The sequence below is a fragment of the Vombatus ursinus genome, unplaced genomic scaffold, assembly GCF_900497805.2.
Source record: "Vombatus ursinus unplaced genomic scaffold, bare-nosed wombat genome assembly UNPS02012515.1, whole genome shotgun sequence".
Classification (NCBI taxonomy): domain Eukaryota; kingdom Metazoa; phylum Chordata; class Mammalia; order Diprotodontia; family Vombatidae; genus Vombatus; species Vombatus ursinus.
The window spans coordinates 1,418,276-1,444,928 of NW_020952293.1; the positions used below are offsets into that span (position 1 = coordinate 1,418,276).

Below are 26,653 nucleotides of genomic sequence, written 5' to 3' on the forward strand. Positions count from 1 at the left end.
GCTTGTCTGGTTGGGCTGCATTCACATTGTCTTATTTCCCCCAGTTTCTGAGTGGCCTGGGGGGGCAGTTTCTCCCCTTCTTGTTACCTCAAATTTGGTACCTAATCACTGCATCTGGAAACTGGTAACCACAACTCAGAAAAGCTCCCATCCCAGAAGAACATCACTGCTCCAACACGCACACCAAGGGTGTGACCACACTGCTCCTGCACCCAGTCACTGGGAGGATGCGTCATCTCACACCTAGCTCTGTGGCTGGCTGGCCTGGAGCTGAGAAAACTGAGAGGTGTCTTGGCTTTCCAGGTGGAAATCTTCTAATTACCCTTTTCACAAGATATGCAGTGGAGGGATCGAACCTGTTTATATTCTTTTCCGGTTTTGTCCCTCCCTCTGCCTGCCCTCACCCCACAAGCAGCCTTCTCGCTAGGAGCCTGTTTCTTGACTTCTGCATATGGAATATGGTAACATGAACAAGAAGACATGACCCAGGAGCCCCCAGGCTTGCAGTGCCCATCCTTCCATTTTTTATGGCTGCTTACCTTGAGCTCATTGGCTTCAATGTAACCACTCCTGTCTGTGTCATATTTCCGCCAAGCCTGCAAGGGAATTGTTGGATGGTTGGCAAACAGCCCCCTATGGCCATCAGTGCTCCAATCTCTGGAGTCTTTGGGAAGGGCATCTGATTATAGAATGTCAGTGTTGGAAGAGAGAGACCTTGGAGATCCCAATCAGTACTCGGGACTTAGCTATCTCTTACCTCTCCCCCCCATACACCCTTTGGGCCTTAGCCTTCCAAGCCAGTGTCCCAACCCCAGTTCTGTTGAACTTAGAAAACATTTCTAGGTGCCCCAACCCAAATTTGGGGATTAAGATGTAGGATAGATAGGAACTAGGGTATGAAGACAACATGAGACACTCCTTGCCTTTAAGGAGGTGAGAAGCAAGATTTTTTTAAGGCCTAGAGAGACCTGAGCATGCTTGGAGGCCATAACCTTAGGGAGAGATTGAAGACAAGAGGGAGGGAAGATCTATGGGATGAGGTCTCTGAGGAGATAGGAGAGTAGGATCAAGCACACATAGAGAGGGTCTTAACCTTGATAAGAAGAAGGCCTATTTCTTTCTCAGACCCCATAACAACTCTGTAAACTAAAAAAAAATTTTTGCCTTTTTTTGGCAACATGGCTAATATGGACATGTTTTGTATGATTTCACATGTGTAATGGGTATCATATTGCTTCAGTTCTCGATGGGTGGGGGAGAGGCTGGAGGGAGGGAGAGAATTTGGAACTCAAAATTTAAAAATGAATGTTAAAAAATAAAAATGACAATTGTGTAAGGTAAGTATTGCCTCCATTTTAAAGATGAGGACAAGTGACTTGTCTATGGTCACATATCTAACAAGGGTTGAGAACTGGGATTCAAGCCTACCTCTCTCCCTTTCTTGAGGCTATTGCTTGTTTCACTGATGACAAAAACTATTGTTTGAGATTCCACTTGGAGTTTTCTTGGCAAAGATACTGTAGTGGCATGCCATTTCCTTGTCCAACTCATTTTACAGAGGAGGAAACTGAGGCAAACAGGGTTGTGACTTGCCCAGGGTCACACAACTGGTGTATGAGGCTGGATTTGATCTCACAGAAATGAGTCTTCCTGACTCCAGCCGAGTGCGCTCTCTGCCTTATCACCTAGCTAGCAAATAACTTCAGTCCTGTGTTACAGACTAGCCATTTGGGGAATATCTCATTATGAGAGCACCTCCTTTTCTTCAAGAAAACCTTCACACCCAATTCCATTGAATAATTCCTTGACCAAGGATAAATGGATAAATGCCTGCTTTAAAGGATAAGAAGGGGGAATCCACACTTTCAGATAGTCCAATTGGGCTGATTTTTTTTCCTGTGAGAGAAGACAGTGACATAAAGAGACAGAAAGAAGGGGGGCTACAGGACAGAGTACAGCTCAGACCGTAGGCCATTCAGAGGGTGAAACATCGGAACCAAATTTTGAAATGAGATCACTCCAAGGCTAAACTTTTCCTTCCCTCCCTTCCTCCCAGGTCCTCAGCTTTTTACCTTGGTGGCTGGCTCTCATCCTTTAGCATTCTGCATTCTAAGGTTGGATCATTATTCTTTTTTCATTCAAGACAAAGAGGTAAAGAGACTTGGGTGTTTTGAAATTCCAAAGGAGTCCTGAGGCTTGGCTAAAATTAGAGAGACTCGGTGCTCAGAGCAGGTGGCATTCATGTTCTCTGAGAGCACAAACCTTTTTGTGCTGCCGAGCAGCCTATTTCATGTTTTTGGCTGATAGAAACTGCAAAGGGGAAAGACTCAGGAGGGGTGGGGATCTTAGGAGGTTATTATCCTGGGACATCTGCTTTTCAGCTATTGTGGCGCTCAGGAGGGCTGAAGCCAGAGATGGATTCCAAATCATTTCAGCCTCAGAGAGAGGGATGATGATCACACATACTTGGCCTCTTTTCAATTCCCTTTTAATCTATCTCCATGCTCTGCTCCAATTAATCTCTTTCTGGTTCTACATAGGAGGGGAAACTGAGGACTGCTCACTGCATGCCCTCCCTCTCAGGTTACCTTTCATTTGTTGTTGAGTGGTTTCAGTCGTGTCTGACTCTCTGTGACCCCGTTGGGGGTTTTCTTGGCAAAGACACTGCCATTTCCTTATCTAGCTCGAGGTTGAGGCAAGCAGGGTTAGGTGACTTGCCCAGGGTCACACAGCTAGTAGGCTGGATTTGAACTCACTGAGATGAGTCTGCCTGACTCCACCTTGCCACCTACCTGTTTATTTCACTTAGCCTTTCATTTACTTTGTACATATCTTGTCTCCTTGTGAGAATGTATCCAATCATCCTTGAAGGCAGGGACCATTTTAGTTTTTCTTTGTACCCTAGAACTTGGCACAGTGCCTGGCCCCTAGTAAGCACTTAATAAAAGCTTGTTGACTGGCTAACAAGCTCATGATGAAAAGAAGGATCTAGATGTGAAATAATAAGTGAGGTTAGATCAGTTCAAGAGGTAATTAGTGTATCTGGATGTGGACCACCTTGAGATGTTCCAGTTTGCTGCTTAGGTGAATAACCAAGCATAGAACTCTAATCTATGTGTCAACCATTGGGTTTCCTTGAAGGAAAAGCCACTATGTTTTTAGTGGCATACTAGACAAAGAAGACTACTGATGTGTTGGATTTGCTCCGAGCTGGCTTTGCCACTTGATAATGATCCCATTTGAATATGAATGCCAACATATGGTGCCAAGGAATGTTGGGATTTTGAAAATGCATCCCCCACCCTGAGAAACTGTTAGTTCCCAGCCAATGTGTATTGCACATGGGGATTTCATTGAAGGGTTTTTATTTTTTGGGTTCAATTTCTAGTCATTTTTGGCAATGAATTTTGGTGGTAGGACTATTAAATGGAGATTGATTTAAAACATTAAAACAGCAACATGAATCCCATTTTAAAAACCCTGTCTGTTTGCCAGAGTAGAGAGAGAGTGTATATGGTGGGTAGGTTTGAATTTGGCTCTGAGATTGATCAAGTGAAGAGCAGGGCTCCGGGAAACAGGTTGGTAAGTCATTACCCATATGTTTGAGTCATGGCTGGTTCTGTAATATTTCTTTATGGGAATATAGGGGACGTTATAAGATCCTTAAATTCTGAGGTCATTTTCTAACATATAAAGAATGGAAACCTTTTTGTACCCAGGGTCTGACAATGTCCATTTGTAAGAAGGAAAGCTGAGGTGTAGAAAGAAGAAATGATTTCTCTAGTCACACAATGAATCTGAAGTGGAATTAAGACTAGAATCTAGGATACTTCCTTTTCCTGGGCTCAGTTTTTTATCTTTAGTAAAAAATGCATTGGCCCCTTTCCCTTCCTTTACTCAGGGGGTTATAGGGGAACAGGATGCCTACAAAGTATTTTGAGCTCCTTGAAGAAAGCTGTTGGATCAGCCCAACAAGTCATTAGTATGTCGAGCTGTGGGCCAACCTTGGGGCCTCCCCAGTCCTAGAGGAAACTCAAGTGCTCACCTCCATGAACTCTGCGCTGGAGCCCACGTGTTGCCTGAAGCACAGCAGAAAATTTTCCTCTGTAGGCAGGATCTGGGCCAACTGAAGTGAACAGAGAAGAGGCTGGTGAGGATCTCCTCTCCGTCCTGACCTACCTGACCACTCTGAGGTCAGTCAGCAGCCTTGCCAAGGTGGCACCTCCTTCTGCTTACTGCCTTCAAAGCATGAGGGGTAGACGTGCCCCTCCCCCACTCTCAACCCCCTACAAGTCCTGCATGTGGAGCATTTGCTGCAAGGAATACCAGGGCAGAGTAGTAGTTCTTTAAAATACAATTAACCCTTCTAGAGAAGGGCTGTAATTCAGTTAGAAAGACATAACAGCTTATGAATGAACACTTTATCGAAAATTGGCCTCTTCATTCTTAGAGCTAGAGGGGACTTGAGAGGTCTTATGAATGAAAAAACTTAGACCAGAAATGTTAAGTTCTGGACCCAAGGTTATGCAGTGGTACACAGCAGAGCCAGGAATGAGGCCCAGGTTTTCTGACGCCACACCTGCATTATTGGCAAGAAAGAGATCCTAGATGGGTGTCTGGGACGTGGGGCAGAAGGTGAGAGAAGCCCCCCAGGATAGGCAAGGTAAGAGAGAACTACATCATAGTAGCCGGCATTTATATTAGTGCTTTAAGGTTTCCAAGGTGCCATACATGTTATCTCATTTGATCCTAACTTTGGCTCAATTTCTCAACTTTAGGATCTTATCTAGGGGTGGCTCTGACCTCTGCCATTCAAAAATCAATCCATATGTGCAGTCTTTGGCACACACAGTGCTGCCAATCTTGTGCCTCATTGTGCCCCATGACATCATTATGACTGGGGCCCCTTCTGTGCTGTATACGGGTGACAAAAGAGAGAGAGCTGAGCGTGCCTATATTGGGCGGGATCTGCCTGGAATGGGGGCAGCCTCTCCCAAAGAAGATGGAGCAAATCTCCACGATGTTAGTTATGCGAGGGGGCACATTGAGCATGTTTGGCCATTGCTGTTCTCTCACTTTCTAGGAGGGTAAAAGAACTGGATGAATAATAACAGCTTATATTTATATAATACTTTAAGGTTTTCAAAATAGTTTACCTGTGTTATCTTAATCCTCATATCTACCCTGTACTGTTCTTATTTTGCGGAAGAAGTAATTTGCACAGGGTCAACGTAGCTAATAAATGGCAGAGCTGGGATGTGGACCCTAGGTTCAGTCGTTTCACTTCTGTCCAACTCTTCACAACCCGGTTTAGGGTTTTCTTGGCAGGGATGCTGGAGCAGTCTGCCATTTCCTTGTCCAGATCATTTTACAGATGAGGAAACTGAGGCAAGCAGGGTTAAGTGACTTGCCCGGGGTCACACAGCTAGTGAGTGTCTGAGGCCGAATTTGAACTCAGGAAGATGAGTCTTCCTGACTCCAGGCCCAGTACTCTATCCACTTCATCATCAGTGGTTTTCTTACTTCAACTCTATGCCATTTTTCAGGAAGTAAGTAGGAATTCTCCAACGCCCTTTGGGTTCATCCCATCCTGTGCTCTGACTGAACTTAAATCCCAGTCTTCCAAGGTAGCCCCAAATCCCAAACCCATGAGGATTAATGGGAGAAGCGGGGAAGGGTGTATAGGTGGTTCTCCCCTGCTGCACCCCGGTGCTTTATCAAGACAGCAGAACTCACCTCTGCCATCTCAATTTTTCCATCTGCATTCTTGTCATACTTCTGCATGAACTCCTTCATCTTCTCCCCAAAGCTGCCACTCTTTGTTTCCTTCAGAAAGACAAGGAAGGGGAATCTTATTTTTCTTATTTTACATGTTATTCCTTAGACTCTTACGTTGAACCCCTAGACTGCCCCCACAGAACTTCCCTCTGACATGGCAGTGGGTGGGAAGAGTTTCTACCTAGTTGTTTGTTATGGATGGTGGCCAACACTCTCCAAATTGGGCTAATCCCAAGATGGCTAATCTAGTTTGGGTTCCTTTCACCTTTGTTTTTTTAAGTTTTGATTTTTATCAGTGTAGGGACCTCCTGAAGAGAAACTCTCTCCACCAATGCAGACCTTAGAGAATTGTCTGGAGCCCTTGCCCAAGGTCCCCTAGCCCGTATCTGTCCGAGGCCGGGCTTCCACACAGATCTTCCTTATTTCAAGACCAGTTCTTTGTTCATTAAGTCAGGCTGTCCTTTAACTTTCTAAGCCCTGCCCTTGTCCTCTTTACACATTTTTTAAAGGAAGGTACAATGCCTCAGCATGCCCTGCTGAATATAAGTGACTGTGCTCTACCCTAAACCTCATAGCCATACTAAAATTACTGTTCTTGACATTCTCCCGGTCTCTCAGACATGCTAATAGTGAGTTCCATGTTATATAGTGATCATTTTGGCTAGGGGTCGCCCTTCAGGGAAGGCTACAGTTTAAATTTCCAAGGCAGCCATATAGGTAGGGATCTGATCTTCACATCACAGAAGAAGAAACTGAGGCACAGAGAGGGACAGTGTTACACATCATGTTATTAGGGGTAGCTGGCAGTAGTCATTTCTGTGGCTTATTATAGTCATCTCCTTACTTGATCCTAAACCCTACATTAATGTGGCTTTTGAACTATTAGGAATTAGTTATTTAGTGGACTTGGAAGTATGGCTTTATATGTTCAAAAATTAAATCTATCCACATATGAACCAACTTTTTAATATTATAAATTGCTTTTTTGGGGGGAAAAGCTTGAGAGAATTCATAGTATCTCAAAGTTGGAAGGGACCTCATAGGTCCAGTTTACATCTAGAGTTGTACTTGGAGAAAATGTGACTTTCTAAGTAAGAGCAGCAGGCTCTCACTTACGGCATGGACCACAGTGCTTTCCTCCAGGAAGGGTCTTACCTCAGGTCCTAATGACCACCTTTGATGGATGAGCATTTGTTGGCCCTATGCCCGCCCCACTACCAACCAAAATATGATAGAAATAATCTCATTGTTATTCTAAGTTATTTGGAAGTAACTTTGAATTCATTTTAGGCAAGGTGAATGAACAGCAGGCTGGGCTATGCAATGAGAGTCTGACCTCTAGTGTCTGCACAATATATAGCTCTTGATGCCCAGGTGAGAGATAACAAGTTCTATTAGCCTTGAGTTGGGTGTAATGTGGGACTGGCCAATGAGCCTAGTCCTGATGAGCATGTGCAGAGGGTTGCTGGTGCCATTCCCTATATAGAACTATATACGCGTTATTATATTATATTATATATAATATAGAACTATATTCCCTATATACGCGTTTTCAGCTTTCTCTCTGACTCTGTAGGCTCCCAAATATTAGTAACTCTGAACGTAGAGTAACCTGGAACCAGCTCTTTAACTGTACAACTGAAGAATCAGCTGCTCAGTATTATTTAAGCAATTGTTTCGTGGAAAATAAAAACTCAGCCATGCATGGAGGTGTACAGAAGGAATTCCTGATCCTGGAGAGGCTAAAGCTGGTGGGTTATTGAGCTCTGGAGTTCTGAGTTGTAGTAGTGGCTACTCTAAATCCAGCATCAATATGGTGAGCCCCCAGGGGCAGAGAGCCACCAGGCTGCCTGAGGAGGTATGAATGGGCCCAAGGAGGAAATTGTGTGGAACAGCAGGAGGTCAGCTCTGTACTTTCAGCCTGAGTGAGACAGGGAGTCCAGAAAGAAAGAATGAAAGGAAAGAAGGAAGAAAAAAGGAAGATAAAGAAAGGAAGATAGGAAAGAAGGAAGATACAAAAAAGAGAAGCAAGGAAGAAGAGAAAGGAAGGTAGGAAGGAAAGAAGGAAGAAGGTAGGAAGGAAGGAAAGAAAGAAAAAGAAGCCATTTGAGTTAGGCAGGCAGGCACCAAAGCCAAACCGGCTGTGGGCACATGTGGGCAGGGGGTCCTGGTCTGACTTCTGCCCAGGTTCCGGCTATGGGCAGAAAAGGTTCAGTTCAGAGCAAGGGGAGCCAAAGGAGAATTTGAACATCAACAATCCTTACCATGCCAGCTCCTTTTCTCGCACTTTCCAATTCTTGGAAGAAGTTTTCTAGTTCTTTTCCTTCAATGTATCCGTTTCCTGCAGGATGAGAGAAACAACAGAACCCCAGCCATCAACCCTGGGGTGACTGGGGAGCAGAATTGATAGAAGGCTGGAAGGGGGAGCAGGAAGCCTGGGCCACCAGAGGGCTGGGATTCTCATTTTGTTGATAAATCACCTCATCAACTAAACCTGGCTTTGGTGCCTGCCTGCCTAACCCAAATGACTTCTTTCTCTTTCCTTCCTACCTTCCTTGCTTCTCTTTTTTGTGTCTTCCTTCTTTCTTTATCTTCCTGCCTTCCTTCCTTTCATTCTCTTTCTTCCTGGACTCCCTGCATGTTTGCTGTATGTTTACCGTATGACTCCCACTAGGCAGTGCGGGGGAACATAGCCCTTACCCTCAGAGGGCATGCAGTGGAGTCTGGGGGACACGTTGACATGCACACTCTCCCCCCCCCCACACACAATAATACAAGATAATACATGCTGAAGGGTCAGACTTCACAGAAAGTGGAGCGAGACAGGAGGCAAGACTTTGAGCCACAAGGTGGAATTGCTGCCAGGGACCCCAGGAGGGTTATACTGTCCAACTCCCTTGTTTTAGTTCATTTTTAAAACTAGGTTTTTATTTTTCATTTTCTATGGACACATTTGGTTTGAATAACGGAATGACCCCCAAACAGCGTCTCCTCTCAAAGCCTGTTCCCAGGAAAGAGTCAAGCCCATGGGTCCTAGTGTTGACTTTTGCCTTGGACGCCGTCTTCACTTTGCTGTAGTCATGACTATTGTTCCTTAGACTCTTACCTTTTTTATTCTGTGTTTCTTCACTCACACCTTCCCAGGTTTCTGAATTCTTCCCAATCTTTGTTCCGGAGGGTACAAGAATATATTCATCTACCACAATCTGTTCAACCATCCCCCATTGCTGGGCACATATTTCATTTCTAGCTGTTTTGCTGCTCTGAATATTTTTCTACCTAGGGATCTTTTCTTGTCATTAGCTTTCTTAGGGCATCAAACCAATGGTGTCTTTGCTGAGTCAGAGCACAACTGAGGAACTTTTCCTGGATAATTCCATATTCTTTTTAGCCCATTAGGGTTCTTATTTTTACATTTTAATCGTTTTAAAATTTTACATTTTAAAATTTTTCTTATTTTACATATTTTACATGGGGAGAAACTGAGTCCCAAAGAAGTTGAGGGGCTTGCCTGAAAGAATGCAGTGATATGATCTGAAACCCTAGTATCCTGATTAGAATGGGTCTCCTCAGAGGCAGCTCGGTAGTGCAGAGGACACAGCGCTGGGCCTGGAGTCAGGAAAACTTGAGTTCAAATCTAGCTTAATACTCTTCTGAGTTCTGTGGCCCTGGGCAAATCACCTGACCTCTGTCTATCTCAGTTTCCTCAGTTGTAAAATAGGGATGATAATAATAGCACCTACCTCCTAAAGTGGTCGTGAGGATTAAATGAGAAAGTATACATTAAGTGCTTAGTACTGTATCTGGCACGTAGTAGGTGCTTAATAAATGCTTGTTTCTTTCCTTTCTTCCTCTCTAGGACTTCTCCTCTTGGCCTCTTAAGAATATTATTCTCAGTTCCTCTTCTGCGTATCAACCAGGGGACCTCAGACTCAGACAGAACCCCTGAGACAGACCTATATGTGTCAAGCACATTATTAATCAAACTCTAAATATTGAACGTGTATAGAAATAAGTAACATAAATTATGGATGCTGTCTGCGAGTCAGGGAAAAAATGTGAATAGGGAAGTAAGAGAAGGATGTTTTTTTCTTGGCATTGCATGTTTGATGGGAGAAGAAGGGAATGTTGGGGGAAATGTGTCACATCTCTTCTGATTAGTCCCAGGAAGCTTCTGGAGGAGGTAAAATCTCAAGACCTTCTTAAATGCCAGAGCAAATTAGTTGGTTGGGTGGGGAAGGTGGCATTTTAGGGAACAGTGCAGTTCCCTTTTTAATGGTTCCCTTTGATGTTAAAGGAAAATGCACTGGAAATATTGGTAGGTGAATCAGAAATCAGAACACCTAAATGGGAATCCCAGTTCTGTTGTCTATTACAAAGTCTATGTGACTTTGGGCAAATCTTTTTTTTTTTTTTTTTTGGTGAGGCAGTTGGAGTGAAGTGACTTGCCCAAAGTCACATAGTTAGTGTTATGTGTCTGAGGTCAGCTTTGAACTCAGGTCCTCCTGACTCCAGGGCCAGTGCTCTATCCACTGTGCCATCTAGCTGCCCCTTGGGCAAATCTTAACTTTCTTTTGGGCAAATCACTTAACTTTTCTGGGCCTCAATTTCCTTAGCTATAAAACTGTGGGCTTAAATTATATGATCTCTTCTAGCTCTAATCCTATGAACTGGATATCTTCTTTTCTTTCTTTGTCCTGATGATGGCCTCTGACTTTTAGATAGACTTTTCCTTTAACCAAGAAGACATCATTGCTTAGGATCATATCCATCTGCCATTCCATAGCTGAGGAAACTGAAGCCCAGAGAGATTGAATAATTTGCCTAAGATCACAGAACTGGTTGGTGGCTGGGGAAACCAGAAACCTGGTCTGACTTTTAAAGTCTAGTACTCTGTTAGACCATCTCCAGACCAAGTTGGTTGGGGGCCCAGACGGAGGGTAGGGGGGAAGTAAGTAGGCATGGGAGGAGGCAGAGCTGCCTGAGTTTTAGCCCGAGGGGAAGGTAGGCTGTGGGAGTAGGTCCAGGGTTACTAGCTGCCTGTCCACCGTTCTGAAAGCATCTACAAATGTCTGTCTCATAACACAGACCCTGCCCATCTGATGCCAGTCTTGCCCACATCAGGTACACAGAAAGCACTTGGCCCATCATCATTTGGTCCCTACTAGGATGCTATTAACCACTTAGAGGTTCCCTCATGGTAGTACCAACCTATATTACCCAAGGGCTCTACTGATATGGGGCTGAAACAGGTTGGTGCCACCCTCATGCCCCTTCAGGGTAAAGAACCAGACTCTTGATTTCATTCCCAAACAGCATTTGCAGGGCTCCTGCCCTCTAGGTAAGCCCCACACCAGTGGGCATGGATAAGGATGTGGTTACCATAGTTACCAGTTTTTCCTAACCTTTTAGCAAATCTGCTTCCCATGAACAGCAGCAAAGAAAGAGAGCTAGTCTGAGAACCCGAAGATCCTGGGTCCTTTTTCTGACTTTAGGTATGCCACAATGAGTTGACATTGAGTCAATTCATTTGTGCCCTCCATACCTCTGTTTCCGCATTTGCAAAATGAGGGTGACAATCTTTTCCATCGAATATGATCACAAACATTTAGTGCTTCCTGGGTGATAGATGCAATTTAAAAAAATTAAATACATTTTTATTGATATCTTTTGTTTTTATCATCTTCATTTCCCAACATATATCTCTCCCCCCACCCTCTTAGAGAGTCATCCCAAGTAACAAAGAATAAGAGGGGGAAAAACCCTCAACTCTGTAAAACTAGCAAACAGAAAAAAGTCTTGATATTATCTGAAGTGTTCCGCACCCATAATTCCCCATCTCTGCCAAGAAGAGAGAGAGGTGCATTCTCATATTCATTATCATTATTATCATTATTTTGTAATTATCAATTTTGGATATTTACATTTCATAGCATTCAGTTGCAAATATTTTGTGGTTCTTTCCATTTCCATTGTTGTAGTCATTGTTTTTTCTGCTTCTGCTTACTTCATTTTGCATCATTTCATGTATGTCTTTCTATAGTTCTCTGTGCTCATTTGATTCATTGTTTCTTTTTTTTTTGATTCATTGTTTCTTATAACACAGTAATATTCTGTTACACTCCTACACTTGTGTAGCCATTTCCCGATAGATGGGCTCAATCCATTATCAGTGCCAGAGAACCCTGCTGCACAAACACAGAAAGGCTCCTCTTTGCATGTCTGTGAGATTTGCATTTACAAATATTGTTAGAACGAATGAGTTATATTCCAGTCTGAAAATATCAGGCACTCCATGTCATGTCAAGTCAACAGGCATTTATAAAATACCAACTATATCTCAGACACTGGGAAAAGATCTCTAATTCTTGGAGGATCGCCTCAAGGGAGTGATAGTTGGGTCTTAGTTCCAAATGGGTATAAGGTAGAAAGGGAAGTGAAGCTTGAGTAGTTAACAACAACAACAACCGATTAACCAAACAAGTCAGAGTATAAGGTCATAACTTCTTCCTGTTTCATGTGAGACAAGACCCTGGGATAGAAGCAATGGGGGCAGAAGAGATTGGGTCTAGACCAGGGGTGGGAAACCTGCAGCCTTGAGGTCACATGTGTCCCTAGGCCAGACTGTGTACTGAGCCAGGAAGCTTTAGTTAAAGGGCGTTTAAAAAATGACCAGAAATTTCCTGAAGCTGGTTATCATATCCCTCCCTAAATTTTCTGTTCTCTAGGCTAAACAACTCCAGATCCTTGTATGATGTTGTCTGGGATTCTTACCACCCTGATCACTGTTTTCTGGATGCCTTCTGATTTGTCAGTGGCCTTCATAAGCTCTGGTACCCAAACCAGACCACACTATTGCAGAAATGCTCTGCCGAGGTGAGGGGCTAGGGTATTACAGGATGACCACCTCTTCATTCTTTTCCCTCTGCCTTTTTTAGCTTTTTTATTTTTTGGTTTCCCTATTGACTCACACAGAGCTTGCCATCCATGAAAACTCCAGATCTTTTGCATATGAATAAGTAGCAAAGGGATAGACTGGGACTGGTCTTGTGATTTCATTGGTATGAGGAAGTTGTTTGTGAGGATGCTCCCTGTGCCAGTGTAGATTCTGCCCCGGAGATGGTTCAAGGGACATCTGAGGCCTCATCTCCTCCACAAAGCCTCCCCTCACTCTTCCAGCCCAGGCTTACATCTCCTGTCTCCAAATGCCTTGAACAGTTATAATCTCTACTATACAATTCATCACTTATGTGACTTTTAGTTTTTATATGGACATCCTGTGTCCTGTCTTAATCCCTTTAGGCTAAAGTTCTTGATCTGGAGTCCGTGAACTTTAAAAAATATGTATTTTGATCATTATGTTTTACTATAATTGGTTTCCTTAGTATTTTATTTTACATAGTTAAAAGCATTATTTTGAGAAAGGGGTCCATAGGCTTTGCCAGACGTGGCACAAGAAAGGTTGAAAGTCCTTGCTTAGCACCAGCTTCTATTTCCCCAGAACCCGCAGGGATCACAGGATGGTAGATCTGGGGCTGGGAGGGACCTCAGAGGCCTTCTAGGGCTCACGGGAGAGGCTGCATCAATTTTTGTTGTCCTCGTCTTGCCGCTTGCTGGTGCAATAGCTCGAATGACTCTCCACCCTCCTTCCCAGCCTGCAGGCAATGGTAGGGTTTTGTGCAATTTTAAACCCAGAAATAAGCAGACACACTTTCTACAGACTGAATAAACACCACATCTGTGTATGAATACTTTTTCAATGTGTCTTGATGCTCTTTTGATGAATTAAGACGCAAATTCATTAAAGAGCAAAAATAAAATAGAATGACCAAAAATAATCCAAGGACATACTTTTTTTTTTCCTTCAGGAAGGAAGAAGTCCATAAGCTATCACCTTCTCTTTATAGAATTAAATGGTTCAGAGCTTCTACTTTGTCCTGATCGTCTCAGGACCCAAAGATGTTTCTCTCAGACAACAGCTTGATTACCCTGGGCTATCCCCTTAATTATAAATCTGAGTGTTGCTGGCCAGTTAGATCAGGCCCTTCACCCACAGGGGGATGGGAGACGTCCGTATAAAGATAGCTAGAGTGTCTAATGGATCTCCATGAGGGCAGGCCAAAAGTCCAAAGGGATTCTACCAACCCTTGTGTTTATGCTTCTCTGACCTACTCAGCTTGATGGTCTGGTTCATAGATTGCTGGGCTCGGAGTGAGGAAGACCTGAGTCTGGGTCCTGCTTCAGACACTTACTACTATTTGACTCTGGTCAAGTCACTTAAGCTTTCTGTGCCTCGGTTTCCTCAGTTGTAAAATGGGGATGATAATAATAGCACCTACCTCACAGAGTTGTTGTTAGGATCAAATGAGAAAACGCATTAAGTGCTTTGTAAACCTTAAAGTGCCATAGAGATTCTAGCTATTATTATTATTATTATTACTCTGGTATGTATAAGAAGCGCTAGTTCCCTTTATATAACTCATAAATATGTATAGCCCCTCGAATCTGTGAGCCGTCTGGCACTTGTGCTCTTGTTTTCTGGTTGGAGCCAATTTTTTGGAAGCACTTACATATGCAGCCTCATTTTCCTGAGCCAGACAAAGATGGGGACCCAGTGGGTGTCTGGGAGGTGGACTGAAGATGTCTTCTTGTATCCTCCTTGTATGCATTTGTTCATTTAATTTGTATCTCATTCAATACATTTTGTAGTTAGAGCCACTTAGTGTGAAGCTTTGTCTATATTCCTTGAAATCCCAAACCTGATGGGTAATACTGGGTATTCTCCTTCTTTTGAATCTCTACCATAATACTTGCCAAAGGGATTCAACTCAAGGTAGCCAAATGAATTCCTTGGCCACTTGAATTTTAACCTCATCTGCTGGGGCTCAGTTGGGCTGGAGGAACTCAAGTGGGATGGAGGTCCCTGTATCTGGCTACGTTAATAGTCTTCCTTTGGGCCAATGCCAGGGACTTGGAAATGGGAGGGGCAGGGGGTTAGAGCTGACAGACTAAGAGAGAAGGGGGGAGATGCTGGAATGCTATAGAGAAGAGAGGGAGAGAAAGGTAGAGCTAATGGGTGGGAATAGAAATGAGAGATGTAGGAGGAAAGATGATGCAATACATCGTTGGAGAGAGGCTGAGCCTTCTAGGGCATTGCTGAGAGACTGTTCTTAAAGTAGTCCAAGCTTGAACTGCTATTAATTGATGCTCCTTGGGGGCTAGGACCAATTTCTCAAGGGCTTCTCAGTCCTGGAAACCTCTCAGGGTGGAGGAGTTGGAATAATCATTTGAGTCTGGAGGAGGAGTAAACAAGGTGTGCTGGGCAAAGATAGTGGCATAGGCCAGGATGGTACAGTCCCCTGCTCCCTACCCTTCACAAGTGCCCGCAGGCAAGCCCAGGGAGCCTTGTCTGTTTAAAATGAGAAACAAACTCCATTTGGCTGGGATGAGCAGAGAGATCAAAGATGGCAGTAGCCTTTCAGAAATAAACAAAGCCTTCAGAAACTGTTGCTACCTCTATCGAAGAAAGGGAAGGGTCTCTTAGCAATAAGGTAGTCCTGGCACCTGGAGGGAACCTTTCTCTGCCTGTACTTTCCAGAATGGGTGAGTTGGGGGAAGGGAAACAACTTGAGTTCCCTAACACCCTATTTACAGTGGTCTTGACCCCCCAGAGATGGGCACAGCCCATTGTATAAGCTGAGCTGGGTCCTAGTGTGGGTCAGGGGAAAAGGGATGAGCTCAAAGTTGGCTTAAGGGATAGAATCTGAGTTTTACTTAGCTTCTCCCTTTCTCTTCTCCATCCCCCTACCTCTAGTTCCCAAAATCCAACTATGCTTGAGTCTTCATGTACCTGAAAGCAAGAATCCAAGTGTATCTGGCAAACTGAACTGCAAACTGAATACATTGTTGTCCTCCACCTTAGGAAGGAGGGCAAAACTCCAGGACCAGAGCAGTCAGAGGTCCAGGATACCAGGCCACCAAACACGACCTTTTTATTTTCCTCCAATGAGGAGGGGAAGTACATGAAAGGGCTGGATGTGTTCAGATCCAGCTCCAGATATTTACTAGACTTTGGGACCCTGGGCGAGTCACTCAACCTCTTCCTGCCTCGGTTTCCTCATTTGTAATGTGGGGATAATAACTTGACAGGCTGCTAGATGGCATAGCAGATAGATGTGGAGACAGAAGAGTTGGGTGCAAATCCTGATTCAGACCTTTACTATCTGTGGGACCCTGGGCAAGTCACTTAACCTCTGTTTGCCTCAGCTCTCTCATCTGTAAAATGAAGAGGATAATAAAACCTTAAAAATAATAAAGATAAATAAAAAAGAACAAAAATTTAAAAATTAAAAACTCACAGAGTTGTTTTCAGGATAAAGTGAGATCATTTATTTTTTGGCGAGGATATTGGGGTTAAGTGACTTGCCCAGGGTCTCATAGCTAGTACGTGTCAAGTGTCTGGTCTGAGACCAGATTAGAACTTAGGTCATCCTGCCTCCAGGGCCGGTGCTCTATCCACTGCGCCAAAAATGAGATCATGTTTGTAAAGTGCTTTGCAAACCTTAAAGTGCTATACAAATGCTACCTATTATTATTTATTATTATTCCCTCATTTCTAAGCCATCAGGCAACTGTCCAATTGACTCCGAGAGGATACTTTTCAGTCAGTCAGTCAATAAGCAGCCAATGAACCTTTATTAAGCACCTGCTATGTGCCAGGCACTGTGCCAAGTACCAGGGACACAAAGAAAGACAGAAGACGGCCCCTGCCCTTGGAGAGCTCACAGTCTAATGGGCACCCCCTGCTATGTCCTGAACTTGTTATTCTCAAACAGATTCTCAAATTCATTAGCTGTATGACTCTGGGGCAAGTTGCTTGAGCTCTCTGTGCCTCAGTTTGCTTATCTGTAAAACAAGAGGGTTGGATAAGATGGCCTTTAAGGGCCTCTTCAGCTCTAACTCAATACTCCTGTGATTCTCCGTCATCTTATTAAAAAGATCAGACTTGTGGTTTCTTTCCCTGGTGTCACAAGCTTCCAGAGGAGGATGCCACCTACTGCTGCAGAGAGCTGCCTGGGAGAGAGGTGTCCAACTTGGCGTATTTGCCACGTCTTCCTGCCTTCAAGGCCAGCTCTCCCCCATTAAGTGACATTGCCTCTAGTGAGAACACTGAGTAAAAGTAATGGGTCAGAATATTCTGAGCTAGAGTTTCTTTCTCTTCCTCTGACTGCTGGTCCAGCCAGTATATTTCTACCCTCAACAGCAAGAGAAAGGTATTGGCTTCAGAGCACTCTGATGCCCATTTGGCTTGTGAGACGGGGAACATGGTGGATGCCAGCCTGGCTTTCTTGATGAAGTGCTGGGTCTTAGAGGGTGAGCAGAAGAGGCCACGTGCCTGTGACCTGGCATCAGCTGACCCTGGCATGTAATGATAATGATAAAAATAATGATGATGATGATAGCCACTGGCATTGATAGAGCATTTTAAGTTTTGCAAAACACTGTACATTCAATCTGATCCTCACGCTAACCCTAGAGGCAGGTGCTATTATTATCCCCATCTTTATAGATGAAGAAACTGAGTCTGAGAGAGGCTGAAGTGGAAACTTGCCCAGGGTCATCCAGCTCATAAAGTTCATGAAGCAGGATTTGAACTCGGGTCTTCCTGCCTCCACGTCCAGGCTCTATCCATTGTTCTCCTGAGCTGCCTTAATGTAGCCCCTGTCAGAGCAGTGACATCTTTGCACTGTCCCCCACCTCCTAACAGGTAGGAGGGCAAGGGTTGACAAACAATGGCATGGATGCCCATAATGTCTCGGGGGCTGCTTTTCAGGAGCAATACTGTTGGTTGCTGCCCACTCCCTCTTCTCCTGACCCACTTTTGAGAGGCTGAGCTATCTTCCCACACCCAGCATCACAAAACAGCAGCTGTTGCATCTGAAGGGTTGCCATAGTAGGATATATGGCAGGGATTCTTCACCTTTTTTTGTGTTCTGGATCCCTTTGGTGACTGTCTAGTGAAGCCTCTCATGAAGCCCTTCTCAGAATAAGGTTTTTAAGTGAGTAAAATAAAATTGGTGGTGTCATAGTGCATAAAGCACTGGGCTTGCAACCAGGAAGACTCAGCTTCTTGAGTTCAAATCCAGCCTCAGACACTTACTAACTGTGGGACCCTGAGCAAGCCACTTAACCCTGTTTGCCTCAGTTTCCTCATCTGTAAAATGAGCTGGAGCAGGAAATAGCGAACCACTCCAGTGTCTTTGCCAAGAAAACCCCAAGTGGGGTCACGAAGAGTCAGACGTGACCGAAATGACTGAACAACAACAAATAAAACGCAGAGGATGACAGAAGAAACCAATTCTATTGAAATAGAGCTATCAAAAGTGTATAACACATTATGTTTCATGTATACCCATACACATCCTTGCAAGTTCCCAGATGTCACTGCTCTACAGGCTAACAGTGGGCTTGGAGATTGGACAACCAGCCTCTTGGTTTGGGCTCTGGCTCCACTTGCCATGTGACAAGTGCAAGCTGCCTTCCCTGCCTGAGCCCCAGATTCTCATTCTTGAAAATGAGAATCCAAATATGTGGTGCTTCTCAACTCCAAAGCGGGGACACGAGAGTTGATGAAATTAATATCTGTGAATGTGTCACAGCTCCTTGGACAAAGGTACTAAAATGATGCACACATCTCCTTCTGGCAACAGACTGCCCCCCCTCCCTTTCTACCAAGGAGACTGTCTTACTCTCAAGGTTTTAGGAGAGAAGCCAGGCATCAGATCTACTCATATCTCAGTTTCCAGCTTTTGCCTAGGATCTATCTCTCCATTTGTTTACTGGGTGTGGGTAGCCTGAGAGAATGGGGAGTCAGTCCCTCTCACAGGTGGTAGGGAGTCATTAATTGGACTCTAGTGAGCCCCAGGTGTCCCTAGGAGAACCAGGGGAGGCTTTCTTGGAATATCTCTGAGGTCTTGATGGGCAGGGGGAGCATTAGAGGTGGGAAAGGTGCCAGAGTTAAAAACAAAATGAACAACAAAAAAAAATCAAAGCTGTGGAGAGAGACCAGGGAGGAGTCAGAAGGCAGGTGAGATGGACAGAGGAATAAGGCAGAAAGTCAGCAGGTAGAAAGAGGAGAGTCAATAGAAATTGTACAGCAGAGGAGCCCAAGTACCTGGCACAGACTTCCCTTCATTGATTTCCAGGCAGTTGTACCCACTGGTTGTCCTCCCAAAGTCATTTTTCATTTCTGAAAAGTTGTACTAGGATTTTAATCTGTTCCCTCCAACTTGTTATATACACATCCGCTGAATCCCAGTATAGATAAAGTAGGGAGGTCAGAGGTCATCCAGAAAATGAAAAAAGGAATTTCTCTGTAGCATTCCTGACAAATGGCCATTCAGCCTCAGCTCAGAATGACTTTAAAAGATGGGTAACCATTTCTTCTTCCTTTTTTTGGACAACTCCAGTTGTTAGGATATATATTTTTTCTTACATGGAGCCTAAATCTGCTCCTGCAACTTTGACATCTGTCCCCTGGGACCCAAACAAAACAAACCTAAGGCCTCTTTCCCTCTGGACATCATAATACCTCTAGTAACTACCTCTTAAGGTTGTTGTGAAGCTCAAATGAGATCATGTGTTGTGAGCGTCAAATTAGTACCTTGTGACTGTTTGACAAAAGGCAGGGTTGGCGTGTAAAGCATTTTTACAAACCTCGAGGCACTATGCAAATACCAGTGCTTCTTTTTCTGCTTATTTTTTCTGTAGAAAGTTATCATGTTGTCCTCCCTCCACCCTTTCCCCTACAAATCTTCTCTAGTTTCCCCAGCTAGTCCTCAGAAGGCATGGTTTCCAAGCTTTCACCATCCTTGTCTTGGTATGCACCCTATGTAGTCAATTTTCTTTCCTAACTATAGCTACCAGACCTTAACACAAGACCCCGAGTGTGGCCTGACCAGAGCAGAGTTTAGTAGAGCTATCACTACTTTTGTTCTGGACATGATATCTTTTTTAATTCTTGTTTTATTGTTTGCTACATCACACTGTTGACTCCTTGAAATTGCGGTCAACAAAAACCCACAGATCTCTTTTCATAAAACTGTTGTCTAGCTAGCCATACTTCCGTCATCCTGTCCTTGTGAAAATGAGTTTTCCAAGTGAAGGAATTTAGATTTTTCAACATCTCTGTTTACATTTCATCTTGGTAGCTTCATCCCATCATTCCAGTCTGTCAAGATTTTCTTTTGTATCTTGACTCTGATGTCCCAAATGGTAGCCAATTCTCTCAGCTCTGTGCCCTCTGCAAATTTACTTCCCACCAAGTCACTGATGAAAATATTCAACAGCACAAGGATATCTAGGCCACTTCATTAGGGATCTTTTCCAAGTTGGCGTCAGCCCATTAATGGTGATCCTTGGATCTGGTCATTCAACCAGTTTGAAAGCTAGTTAACTGTACTACCATTTTGCCCATGTTTCTCCACTGTGTTCATGGAGACAACAGAAGAGATTGTGTCAAATTATTCTCTCATATGCTTCCTCCAGAGATCTCCTGAGGGACTGCAACTTCTAAACTGGTTGCAGAGGCACTGGATGAGGAACCACTTGTTTGTCCTCTTGGTAGAATGTCCCTGAATGATGAGGTGGCTCAGTGAATGGAGTGCAGGGCTTAGAGTCAGGAAAACCTGAGTTCAAATCCAGCTAACTAGCTTTGTAACTCTGGGCAAGTTACTTAATATCTCTCAGCCTCAGTTCCCTTATCTATAAAATAGGGATAATAATAGCACATGCCTTTGAGGGTTGTTGTGAAGATCACATAGGTTAATATATGTAAGGTGCCTTTCAAACCTTAAACAGCATAGAAATATGAGTTATTTTTTATTAGACTAGGGCTTTTGGGGTGAAAAGGTGTGGCTTTTGAGGGCTCCTGAGGCTAGTTTTAGGTCAGCTATTCTCAAAATCCCTCTCTGGGGTGATTCTTCCCCAAGGAATAAAAACAACCACTCTAGGGCTGAGCCTCTAGGATACTATATAAAAGAAGACAGCAGACTGATCTTATTTATTACTCCTGGAAAGCTACTCTTCTGAATCAAACCAGATGTGCCAAGTGGCAGAAAGAGAAGTAGCCTTAAGACAAGACATCTGGGTTCTAGTCCTGGTTAAGCCCCTAATTTATTCTGTATCTTGGGAAGTTTTTCACTCAATCTTCCAGTTTCCTCATCTGTAAAATGGGGATAATCAACCTGATCCTCTCTAGACTTGGCAGGGAGTATGTGTGGGTATTATGGATGTGACAATGCTTTAAAAAGTATGATCTAAACAAATGTCATTGTATAATTAAATAACAAGGCTTTTATATGTTTCCCATAAAATCCAAGGGTTTGACAAAAGAGAGGGTTGGCATAATCTTGGCTACTTGGTAACTTTTTTTTTCAATTCCACTCAAGTCTTTGGAGCAGAGAACTGAACAAAGGATCCTTAGGTAATGCATGTGTACCTTGGAGGACAATTATTCTTCATTTCTTAACCTAAGAGACTTTACGGACACATACTTTTTGGAAAGCTCAATCTCCTCTTCGTTTCCCTGTCATTCCTAATTTGACCAACTGGGAAACTAAGGCATTGTAGGAGAAACAACTTACAGTTATTTTGAGGCAGAACAAAAGATTGAACCTAGCTCCCTTGGAATTCAGTCCTCTTTGCTCTCTCTAGCTTCTTCCTTTCATTGTGCCCCCTCACCAAAGGCTAGGGAAAATCAGAGTTGACTCCAGCAGTTTGACTTCCCCTCCATTACCCTCTGTCTTCCCATTACCTATGTCTTGCAAAAGGGACCCACTGCTTAAATAGGACTCCTTTCCTACTAAAAGGATTTTGAATGCTCCCTTTGGCTAGGACTTCTGAGCGGAGAGCTGGTTTGACTGTTTTGGACAGATGGGGAAGATTTCCTTGGCCATGTAAAAGCCATTGCAAGAAGCTTTCATGTATGACTAAATCATGGCTCAGTAGAATCCTAGAGCTCTGGAGGTGGAAGGAACCTCAAGAGGTCATGTTATCTAGCCCCGAGCCATTATGTAGATGAACGTTTCTAGACCACCCAGCACTTTTAGGAGAGAGGCTTCACAGCTTCACCCTGACTGGTGAGTCCTTCTCAGCACTTGGGGTGCCACACCCTTCTCTGCTTCAGCTTGGGTAGAGTGCTCATTTGAAGGACTCCCCATTCTAAATGGGCTTTGGATTGAGGTCACAGCAGCTGGCACACAGGGACAAAAGTGAGGGCAGGTTGTAAATTTCCAGAAGAATCCCTCCCCCCACTCTGCCATAGTCGCAGGACTGCCAATATCAGCGGGCACGGCTGGTGCTCGATTATTAAACTACAGGCAGAATCTGGGGGGGAAGGTGTGAGGATTTTTTTGGGTGTGGTTTTCATTTGGGAAGTGGCATAGGGTGGGGGAGAGAAGTCCTGAGCCTCGGGGCAGTGACCTTAGGGACAGAGCAGCTAGAGACAGCCAATTATGATTCTACCTGGGAGTGATGGTTGGGAGCTCGGTCCACTCTCTCCATCTCTCTAGGAATGCTCCAACTTGCCCGCAGTGGAGAGGAGAAAACCAGAGAGAGGCATCCCTGAACTGCCTTGGGAGGAAAAAGTTGCTTGGCAGTTGTCAACGAGAACAGACGGACTTTCTCCCAAAGCCAGACCAGATGCGGAGCCCCAAGAGATCCGGGATGGGAATTGACACGCACCCGTTCTGATCCAGAATCTCCTTGAGCCCCTATCCCCTACCGCCCTCACCACCATCACCACCCGGGTCTGGATAAGGAAAATAAAGTTCAGTTCTTACTGACCGTCAGCATCAAAGTGCTTCCAAATGTCCAAGAACTGGGACGCCGACAGCTCGGCCAAGTGCAGGTAAGGAGGCTGCTGCTGTCCAGCCATGATGGGTGGGCAGGTCGGGCCAATGCTCAGCTCTGCGCTTTCCCTGCGGCTCCTGGACTCTCGATCCCCAGTTCTGCGTCCAGCCCCAGCGCCTCTCCGCCTTTATATACAGAGCCTCGGGAGAGGGCGCGCGGAGAGCGGCCTCCACTAGAGGGCGCACGGAGGCAGCGAACAAGCCTCCAGGTTCCTGAGGGAGGGACAGGTGGGGGCGCATCTGGGGCCAGGGGATGCTACAGAAGAGACCGGCTCAGTTGATACTTAGGAAGCTATGTAATGATGAGGGAGTGTGAGGAGCCTTGTACCTCGGGCTTTCTGATTACTTACCCGGCCCTTCTCTATTGCCTGAGGGGGAACCATCCTGGTGATCAGTACCTTCCTGGGCTAGGTCCAGAGGGACCAGTACAAACCAATGGTGGGATCCACAGGGGAGTGGGATGGACTGTCTCCATTCTGCCCTTTCCCGTCCTATTCTGTCTGTAGAAGGAGCAAGTGGGCTCTTCGGAGTCAGGATTCCCAGAGCCATAGATGATTAGAACTGGGAGCTCCCTCAGCGACCGTCTAGCTCAGTTCTGTTTTCTGGGGATTTGCCAAGAGATTGTCCCACCTTGAGCCAGGGGACTTCTGAACTGCCTCCTGGAGAAATTGGAGCTTCCTAGAAGGGGATACTGGGGTTGCCCTTGTCCCCTGGGCCGTGGAAGCTGAGCCCAGGACCCTGCCATCAGGAATGCACAGCCTGGTAGATGCCTGCCTTTCACTGCAGCATCTTGGCAGCTTTATGCCCCCTCCCTGCTTCCACCTGCTCCATCACTAGGAGCAGCAGAGATGTGAATTAATGCTCATTAACATGTGTTGATGAGTGTTAGCTGAATAGTCTTCAGAAAAGAGGAAGGAAGAGAGAAAGGAGAAGGAGGTGAATCAGAGAGGTCAGTAGGGGAAAGGAGAGGATGGAGAAAAAGAGATCTCAGAAGGGAGAGATTATCTGTCAAGTGAAGTGAAGGAGAGAGGCTGGGTCATCCCAGTGGGTGTGGCAACCAGGGCAAATTACACTGTACCCCTCTTCCCAACTTTTTTTTTATGGTTGAGAAGCACATGAAGAGCAACCTTGAAGTGGAAAAACCACAATCTGGGCCTTAGTTTTCTCATCTCTAGACTCAATGACCTGACAGGCCCTTTCTAGCTCGCATTATATGAGAAGCAATACTAGTTTGCATTCAGCTTCCTTTCCTCCAACAACTTTGGGAGTTAGCTAATACAAGAGCTATGATCCTCATCCTAGGAGTGGAGAAACTGAATATCAGAGAAGTGGTTAAGTGACCTGCCCAATGTTGCATAGTACTAGGGCTTAGCTCAGAGCTTTCTTTGTGATACTTCCTCTATAAATGACAAAAGGGCATCAAGTCCTGAGGGAGGGTGGCCGCTGCTGCTGAGGTAGCCCAAAAGAGAAAATGGGTTATTGGGAGCGGGGAACTTGTGACCTTGAGGCCACATATGACCCTTTGGGTCCTCAAGTGCACCCCAACTTGTATTCAGTCAAAGGGCTGCACTTGAGGACCTAGAGGGCCACATGTGGCCTCAAGGCTGCAGGTTCCCCACCCCTGGGTTACCTTATTGATGAGAATTAGGAAGCGATTTATGTCTGTATGAATTTTTAGGACTTTTTTTTAAATGCCAGATGACATGAGTCACTTCTCTCTTTCCCACCTGATGCCTCTCTGCCTCTGCCCATCCAATGATTCATTGTATCCACACTGGTTACATAGGCGACATGGCAGCCACCTCTCCTTGCTGTGCCTAAAGAATGGAAATGGGGAGAAAAAACTGGAATGCAGTCCTCCATCAGGAAATTGAAGACCACTTGTGATGCTTGTGGCCACACTCAGCTAGCCCTGACCACAGATGCCAGTTTTCCCCATGCTTTCATCCCAAGGGAAGTAGAATCAGCAGTGTAACTTTGGCTGGAGTAAGCTCTAAGAAATGCCCTGGCCAACACCATCCTGGAAAGACAGTGGATCATGGAGGTTGCAGCCCCATTGGAGGGCAGTCTCCTGCAGGGAACATAGGGTGGACAGACAGGATTTCTGGGTTATCAACTGGTGAGTTCCCCTCTCATCAAGGGCCAAAGACAAACGACTTCTCATTTCCTTTACTCAGAAATGGAGAGAGTGTTCCTTTTCCCTATTGCGTAAAGGGTGGTGCCAACAAATAGATAATGCCTAGAGAGATGCTGAATATTGTCACAATACGATTAAGATGATATTTAAACCTGTTCTTGCAAGTGCTTGTGGACCCTTATTTTGAATGGCTTGGGCCTTGACCTCAGCTCTTCTGTCCCTTTCCTGGGGAGTCTCACTACTGGATTTCCCTAGGTCGCCAAGTGGGGAAGTTTAAGTCTTTGAATTGTCCTCTGCCCCGGTACTTATTTCTATCCCCAAGGGATAGTGCTGGAGGGCAATGATGCTCTTCTTCATGCCCCCTCCCCAGCACACATGCCAAGCTTAGACTTTGGCTGGGGAAGGTCAAGAGAAGAAGCCCAGATTATTAGTGTGTGGGAGGGCCTTATGTGCCTAAGGCCATTTATGTAGTCTCTGGACCTTATCTGGGAGGGACAGGATCTAAGGCAATGATGTCAGACTCAAATATAAATAGGGGCCACTAAACTGTACTTAAGAATTCCTGCTGGTCATATATTGACTTAGAAAACCACATATTATCTATAGCCTATTACATGTTTATTATTTTGTTAAACATTTCCCAATTATATTTTAATCTGGTTCTAGCCCCACTTCTTCATGTTTGATGGCCTCTTGGTATAAGTGTTATTGCTCCCATTTTACAGATGAGGAAGTTGAGGCCCAGAGTAAATAAATGAGTTCATCAAGGTCACCCTGCTAATAAGTATCAAAGCCAAGGAAGCTCTTCTTAATATCCCTTACTCTTTACCAGAGGTGATACTCAGGTTTCTGTGGGACAACTGACAAGGAATTTTCAAGTCAATTAGACAATGTCCCCAAGGCCAGGCCCTCCCTGTGTGATACCATTGTCCCCAGGGGCTGGAGCTCAATTCTTCTCCCACGACCATCCTGGGAAAGGGTAATTGAGGCTGATTCAGTCCATGCCCCTGATCAAGGACCCCCTTTCCCCTCTGGAGGCTTCTCCTACCTCTTTTAATCCTCCAGTACGACACTCCCATGGCACAGGAACATGCTGTTATGATGGACAGTAAGGGCAAAGGGGGAGGGAAAAAACTCCAGGCTGTGCATTCACCTGGTAGGGGTTTGAACATCTGTTGGTATTTTTGGTTTCATCAAAGAAAAAAAATTCCAAATCCAGACCCCCAGCTCTTCCTCTGCCTCTAAATATTCTTTCCATCCTCAACCTTTTGCTTTTGGACACTTTTTTTGGGGGTCTGTTTCTGGTCTTTTTTGACAGGTTAGAAAGGTCACGCCTGGCTACTGAGGGTGCCAACGGAGCCAGTCTTGCCTCCCAGACTTTCAGATGAAAGGGATGCAGGAACACAGTGGTTTCCATAGAAACAGGTATGTGTGTGTGTGTGTGTGTATGTGGTGGGGGGAGAGCTGGATGGTACCCAGAGGAAGGAGGAGGACCCATTAGGTAAGTAGGCCTGAAAGGAGGAGGGTGAGGCCCTGAAGCTCAATTGGCATGTGAATCTGTAAGGATCTCTCATTCTTGTACTAAAGGGGTTCTGGGTCACCCTGATGAGGGCAGAAGGTTTGCTGTCAGAGGACTTAGATGAGTAAAGATGCTGCCCTGGTAGTTGAAATATTAAGAAACAGGTTTGTTTTTCTTTTTTTGGTACCCTTGCTGCCCTTTGCTAGTACGTTCTATGACTTCCGGCAGCCCAGTTCCAGCTCCCCCTTGATACAGTCTGTTGGGCTGGAAATACCTATGAACTGAACGCCCCAGGGAAATTTTAGCTGA

The 26,653-nt window shown here is 44.9% G+C and overlaps 1 protein-coding gene across 2 annotated transcripts in view; it reads right to left on the reverse strand.

The window, feature by feature from the left end:
* CALB2 (calbindin 2) overlaps positions 1 to 22,771 on the reverse strand; it is a 29,965-nt gene extending 7,194 nt beyond the window's left edge. For both annotated transcript variants that reach the window (XM_027857946.1, XM_027857947.1), the window contains exons 1-5: positions 22,624 to 22,771; positions 8,043 to 8,119; positions 5,737 to 5,826; positions 4,046 to 4,126; positions 540 to 596 (exon numbers count right to left, since the gene is read on the reverse strand). In XM_027857946.1, coding sequence (XP_027713747.1) covers positions 540 to 596; positions 4,046 to 4,126; positions 5,737 to 5,826; positions 8,043 to 8,119; positions 22,624 to 22,714 — 396 coding nt within the window. In that variant the 5' untranslated portion in view covers positions 22,715 to 22,771. The remainder of the gene's footprint in view (positions 1 to 539; positions 597 to 4,045; positions 4,127 to 5,736; positions 5,827 to 8,042; positions 8,120 to 22,623) is intronic.
* Between the last annotated feature and the right edge of the window lie 3,882 nt (positions 22,772 to 26,653).